A 6,893-nucleotide genomic window follows, 5' to 3' on the forward strand; every position below is an offset into this window, starting at 1 on the left:
CAAAAAAAAAAAAAAAAAAAAAAGACTCTGCCTCAAAAATAAATAAATAAAAAAGAAAGAACAGGAAATCTGTAGGGTCCATAAGTAAGGCAAAGGGAAGGAGACTTGAGAGGTAACCGTAGGCAAACTGAGGCGCAGATTAAGATGGCTGGACACCACTGTTTGGGTCTGTGCCACAGGGAGTATCCTGTAGTGCTGGCCCATGCAAGGGAATCTTTTACTTTATGCATTTCTTTTTTTTGTAGAGACAGAGTTTCACTTTATCACTCTCAGTAGAGTGCCATGACATCACAATCACAGCTCACAGCAACCTCCAGCTCTTGGGCTTAGGCAATTATCTTGCCTCAGCCTTCCAAGTATCTGGGACTACAGGTGCCCACCACAATGCCTGGCTATTTTTTTTTTTTTTGCAGTTTGGCCGGGGCTGGGTTGGAACCCGCCACCCTCGGTATATGAGGCTGGCGCCCTACTCACTGAGCCACAGGCGCCACCCCTAAAATTGAGGCTCCTTTATGGGAGACATCCTACTGGTGCCCTCACCCAATACCTGTTTTTTCTAGGGTCTGATTTGGTTTGGCACAAAGGATGGAATGTGGTGAGTGCCAAACAAATCACCGAGACAACCCAAGTACCCTTCCTTCCAGGCCTCTATGGGTAGATGTATCCACACACTGGCCATGACTGTCCCAGCTGAGCCCCTGGGCACATTGGTTCCAGTCAAAGTTCCTCCAGAGGATTTAACAGGATTTCACTCCTTCTCTTGGAGCTTCCAAAGAAACTTTGAAAATGACTCCAGCTTTCCCTCTCCCCAGTGAAGCAGCTGAGGGTGGGAAGCACAAGGATGCTTCCACTTTCCTGGACGACCACCAGGGACTCTAGCAGCTCTGGTGGTGAAGTAGAAAGATTTTCCTATTGCCTTTCCTCCTTCTGATCTTCTGGTTCTTGAAAAAGTCCTGAATTGGCTAGGGCGCTGGCCAGATACACCAGAGCTTACAGGTTCAAACCCCCAGCCTGGACCTGCCAAACAACAATGACAACAACAAAAAATATCTGGGCATTGTGGCAGGCGCCTGTAATCCCAGGTACTTGGGAGGCTGAGGCAAGAGAATCGCTTAAGCCCAAGAGTTTGAAGTTGCTGTGAGCTGTGACACCACAGTACTCTAACGACGGTGACATAGTGACACTCTGTCTCAAAAAAAAAAAAGAAAGGAAAAGTCCTTAATTAATACCTCCCCTTCTGGAGCAGTCTGGGTGTTGGAAGCACCAGGGACAGCCCTGTGTAGGTGCCCACAGAAGCAGTGCCTTTCTCCACACCAGCCAGAGGCCCAGCCCAGGGAACTCCTGCCCCTTGTGCAGTGGCTGCGTGCACTGCTCTGAGCTAGCTAATTTGAGCCTGCGGGCAGCCTGGCCAAGGAGGAACCTCTTTTCTGTTGCATCAGATGCTGCTCTGAGGACCTGAGCCGGGAGCCTCTGCCAAGTCTTTAAATAGCTGTCCCATTGATCTGGCCGCTGGCTGCATCAGCAGTGCTGGGGCAGCCTCCTTCAACTACTCAGGTTTCCCTCTTGAGACCTGAAGTCACATGCCAGGGAATCGTACGGTCTCCCTTGGGCTTGGTGCTCTCCACACTTGTCTCCTAAGCCTGGGGTGTGGCCAGGGATACTGTCACTTCATGAGAGGCAGAATACAGCCCCCACCTCTTACCACCCAGAAGTATCTGAGTGTTGAAAAAGTGGCCTCCAAAGGCTATTGCTTACTGTCATTCAGTAAAACAGGGACTATGACAATGACGATACCTTCAGGGTTGGGAGGCTTAAATGTACATAAAGTGCTTAATAAGGGATCTCACTCAGAGTAGATGGTTGCCTTTGCTTGCGGTTTCTTCCTGCTGCCAGTGCTTCTTACATACTTAGATTCATATTTTCTCTCTCTCCCACTCTCTCTCTCTCTCTCCCCACTACCCCCTCCTTCTAACAAAGCCACCTCCATTTTGTAAGGAACTTTAGCTTATAAAACTGACAGGAAAGGGAAAATCTTTTCTAAATGGACATCGCACAACCAACAGGGAGGGAGGCGAAGGGAGGAAAAGAACAGCTTGGTAACTCCATCCCCAGCACCATCGAAGGTCACTTTCTCTTTAAATGCAAATTACCTCACGCCAGCTCCGCTTCTACCCGGTGGAGTTCCAGGAGAGGGCGGAGGACCTCGCACCGAAGGAAGCATCACTTGAGACCCCTAAACTCCAGGTCAGAGGCCCCTGAGGGCTTGAGGACACGGGCAGAGTGGCGTGGGTCTGACACTACAGGTCTGGGATGACTCCTGAGCTGGGTGAACCTTTTGGCTCATGGTTTGGAGACTAAGCGTGGGGTCTCCAGCTGGGCTCCCGTGAGGCTCCTGGAGGGAGGGGGGAGAGCAGGGGCTCCTGCCCCGCTTCTTCTAGCGGGTCTCTAATTGGATTACGCTGCTGCAGGGACAGGCTGAAGATGCCTCCTCTCCCCCTCCACATACCCCCCAGACCCATTCAGTCCAGCCAGTGTAAGGTCCCCCCCACCAAACGAGAATGCGTGATTAGGATTGGTGGTGGGAGCGGGAGGTGAGACTCCCCAGAAGGGAGAACCCATCAGACCTGAGGGTTGGTGGTATAGAGTAGGGCTGGACCTGAGGCTGCCTAGCAGAGCCAGCTACAGGCAGAGCCATTGTTGTAGGCCCAGGCAGCCAGCTTTCTGACCGCTCACCCCGCTAACTGCTGGTGAAGCCCAGCAGGACTCTCTGCCTGGGAAAAGTGAAGCAGCCCTGGGGATCTTCTGGGAATCCCTGGTGTTTGCCCTGGTGGTGAAGGTGGGTGGAGGAGGAGGGATACCAGTGTCTTAAGTAGGTGAGACCACAATGAACTGCTCCATATACCAAGGCTTCTGCAATTACCCACCCTGGTGGCCTCCTTAACACTGGGGCCTCCCTGGGCGCCCCCATCTGCACCTGGGTCACCTCCCATGCTGACACTATTTGTCAGCACAAGACACCCTTAATCCTCTGCTGGGCTCCTGCCAGCTCACATCCACCCTGTCTCTTCTACAGTTTCCTCTGCCAGCCCCACCCCCCAGTCATAGGGACCAGAAGCCCCAGCAGCACCAGGATGATGGGATCTGTCCAGCCCTTTTAGGCAGGGCCTAGGTTTTCAGGTAGATGGGGACTTAGGGTGGACCTTGGAAGGTACATCCATGATCCCAGCAGCAGGCACTGGCATCTGGCCCTCCCCCTTCTGTACAGATAAGAGGCCCTGACAGTGTGAGGAAAGAAGTTAGAAGGTCGGGTGGTGCATGTGGCTCAAAGGAGTAGGGCACTGGCTCCATATACAGGAGGTGGGGAGTTCAAACCCGGCCCCGGCCAAAACTGAAAAAAAAAAAAGAAGAAGCAGCAGCAGAAGAAGTTAGAAGGTCCCAGGGCTCTCCTTTGAAGCTCTCAGGGGCTGCTGGGTGAAGGGATAACTCTGCCTCTCAGGATCTCAAGTGGGTTACTTCCCTCCCAGGCCTGAAGTCCAGCCAGCACCCAATGGATGACAAGAAGAAGAAACGGAGTCCCAAACCCTGTCTGACCCAGCCAGCCCAGGCCCCAGGCACACTACGCAGAGTCCCTGTGCCCACCAGCCACAGCGGCTCCTTGGCCCTTGGACTCCCTCATCTGCCATCCCCCAAGCAGCGGGCTAAGTTCAAGAGGTGGGTACAGAAGGAAAGCAGGGCAAGGAGGGAGGGATCTCAAGTGTGAGCTGAGCCCTGTGGGGAGGGACGCAAGGGTGCCTTTGGCCTTTAGTTACTAGCTACAATAGATGCCTTCCTTGGGGCTGGTCCCAACTGGCCCCTGAGAGCCCAGAGATGCTCACACACAGCCCTACCGTCAAATGTGGGGCAAAAAAGTAAGAGTGGGTCACTGGGATCACATGGTGTGAGACTGCACCTCAGAGGAGGGAAAGAGCAACCCTGCCAGAGAGTGAGGGTCAGAGAAGGCCATTGGACACACTGGAGAGAGAATGGTCTAGGCTGAGAGGCTTGCCTGGCATAAATATGAAAGAAAGATATTACCTGAAATGTTTTGGCAACTACAGGTGCTTTTGGGCTCTGGAGTATCAGGGGACAGGAAATGGTGAGAGAATACCTGGGTGTAAATTCTCTGCTGTATTTGTTTTAATGATTGGGAATCTGTAAATTTGTATTCTACTCTGTAATGTGTTCATGTTTGTTCCCACTAAATACAATGTGTGCTTTCTCCAATCCTTCCAAATAAAACCACTGTGTTTCCCTGTGGCTTTGCACACCACCTGCCTGAGAGGCATATTTGGGGACAGCCACAGTGGGGTGTGACTGAAGCCCATGGCTCCAGTGAGAGCGGTAGGGAATGCAACTGGAGAGGCAGAAGGGCCAGGCGGGCAAGGGCCTTCAGTGTTATCCTGCGGGCAGTGGAACACTCAAAACAGTATTTATTTATTTATTTATTTATTTTTGAGACAGAGTCTCACTCTGTCACCCTGGGCAGAGTGCCATGGTGTCTTCATCATAGCTCACAGCAGCCTCATACTCTTGGGGTCAAATAATCCTCTTGTCTCAGCCTCCTGAGTAGCTGGGACTACAAGCATCTGCCACAATAGTGGACTAATTTTATCTACTTTTAGTGAAGATGGGTTCTAACTCTTGCTCAGGTTGGTCTCAAACTCTTGAGCTCAAGGGATTCTCCTGTTTCAACCTCTGAGAGAGCTAGAATTATAGGCATGAGCCACCATACCCACCTGGCTTCTGCCCCTCATCTATTTAAAAGCTGTTCTGAGGCTAGGTGGGTGGCTGTAATCCCAGCTACTCGGGAGACTGAGGCAGGAGGATCACTTGAGCCCAAGAGTTTTTTGTTTTTGTTTTTTGAGACAGTCTCAAACCTTTACCCTGGGTAGAGTGCTATGACTTCATAGCTCACAGCAACCTCCAACTCAGGCTTAAGCCATCCTCTTGCTTCAGTTTTTCTGTTTTTAGTAGAGATGGGGTCTCACTTTTTCTCAGGCCGGTCTTGAACTCATGAGCTCAAGTAATCTACCTGCCTGGGCCTCCCAGAGTGCTAGGATTACAGGCATGAGACTCATTACCCTGCTGTGAGCCACAGCATTCTAGCCCAGGTGGCAGAGTGAGACTCTTATCTGAAAGAAAGAAAAGAGGACAGAGGGAGGGAGGGAGAGAAATAAAGAGAGAGGCAGAAAGATATTTTTGAGGGAAGTAAAATAGCTCTGGTAGCAATAAAGGAGTAACTGTCTCTGAATTTATTGAACACCAGAGAGAACAAATGACTCACTCAGGGTCATGAGAAGGAAGGACTGAGGCACTCAGACCAGAACCCAGGAGTCCCTTTCTCAGTATAGTTCTGGCTGTATTATAAGTCGAAAAAGACTTCTTATTGACCTCTCACCTTTATCCTTCCTCTATCCTTCCCTTCCCTTTACCAATCCTGATGCTCAGGACAGGGCTAGAAAGTACAAACATCCATTTATATTAGTGGGCAGATGAATTAATGCAGATCTGGGTGGTGCCTGGCTGCCCACCCCCACCCCCCATGACTAGGGTCATGTCCCTCTCACTCAGAGTAGGCAAAGAGAAGTGCCGTCCAGTGCTGCCTGGAGGTGCAGGTGGCTCTGCAGGCACACCCCTGCAGCACTCCTTCCTGACCGAGGTGACCGATGTCTATGAGATGGAGGGGGGACTACTGAACCTGCTCAATGATTTTCACTCAGGCCGGCTTCAGGCCTTTGGTGAGTCCTGGGGGTCTGTGGGTGGGACTGGAGGGCTGGGTCTCTGGAGCATGGCTGGGGCCAGGGTCCCAGGCTCCATCCCAGGACTCAGACAGGGGCTGTCCAGGGAAGGAATGCTCCTTTGAGCAGTTGGAGCACGTGCGTGAGATGCAAGAGAAGCTGGCCCGGCTCCACTTCAGCCTGGACGTGTGTGGGGAAGAAGAGGATGATGAAGAGGAAGAGGATGGGGTCACTGAGGGGCTGCCGGAGGAGCAGAAGAAGACAATGGCTGACCGAAACCTGGACCAGCTGCTTAGCAATGTGGGTCTTGGCTGGGTGCTTTGGTTCCTAGGGACACCAGGGTTGGGGAGGCACCTGTTCCCAAAGCCATTCCTGGTGAAAAGCGGAGGGTGCATGGATCCAGGAGTTCTGGGCCCCTCTATTTCCCCCAGAAGATGGCCCCAGAGGATCAGGGGCTTGGTCTGGTGGTCATCTTGACAGAAACCTTCCTTTCTCTCTTTGTTGACAGCTGGAAGATCTTAGTAATTCTATGTATCCTTTCCAAGGGACCTGACAGTGTGTGTGTGGCCCAGAGATGAGGTCAGTTTCCTCCTTCTCACCAACCTCCCAGAGTATCCACACATAACCAACTTCCCTAGTCTTACAGTCCTATTGACATGGAATTAGCCAGAAACTGCCCCCAAACAGGGAGAGGAACAGAATTTCCCAACTATTAGAAGATAAGCAGTTGCAGAGAATGTTTTTTTTTTTTTTTTTTGCACTTTTTGATCGGGGCTAGATTTGAACCCACCACCTCCGGCATATGGGGCCGGCGCTCTACTCCTTTGAGCCACAGGCACTGCCCCACAGAGAATATGTTTTAACTACTAATCAACATCTTTGCAAGTTTGTTTTTAGTTTTCAGACAGAGTATTGCTTTATCACATGGGTTAGAGTGTCATGGCTTTAGCCTAACTCACACCAACCTCCCAACTCCTAAGCTCAAAGTAGCTGAGAGTAAAGGCACTGGCCACATCTGGCTAATTTTTCTATTTTAAGTAGAGACGATCTGGCTTTGCTCAGGCTGGTCTCAAACTCCTGACCTCAACAGATCATACCACCTTGGCTTCCTGGAGA

General features: G+C 51.3%; 1 protein-coding gene across 1 annotated transcript in view; it reads left to right on the plus strand.

Annotated features, from left to right (window-relative positions):
• Nucleotides 1–2,183: 2,183 nt before the first annotated feature.
• Nucleotides 2,184–6,893, plus strand: part of CCDC28B (coiled-coil domain containing 28B) — a 6,667-nt gene continuing 1,957 nt past the window's right edge. The window contains exons 1-5 of the mRNA XM_003801244.2: nucleotides 2,184–2,244; nucleotides 3,525–3,711; nucleotides 5,611–5,777; nucleotides 5,884–6,077; nucleotides 6,286–6,308. Of these exons, the coding sequence (XP_003801292.1) occupies nucleotides 3,548–3,711; nucleotides 5,611–5,777; nucleotides 5,884–6,077; nucleotides 6,286–6,308 (548 nt within the window). The 5' untranslated portion in view covers nucleotides 2,184–2,244; nucleotides 3,525–3,547. The remainder of the gene's footprint in view (nucleotides 2,245–3,524; nucleotides 3,712–5,610; nucleotides 5,778–5,883; nucleotides 6,078–6,285; nucleotides 6,309–6,893) is intronic.

This window comes from Otolemur garnettii, unplaced genomic scaffold (genome assembly GCF_000181295.1).
Source record: "Otolemur garnettii isolate 467f Iridium unplaced genomic scaffold, OtoGar3 scaffold00204, whole genome shotgun sequence".
Classification (NCBI taxonomy): Eukaryota; Metazoa; Chordata; class Mammalia; order Primates; family Galagidae; genus Otolemur; species Otolemur garnettii.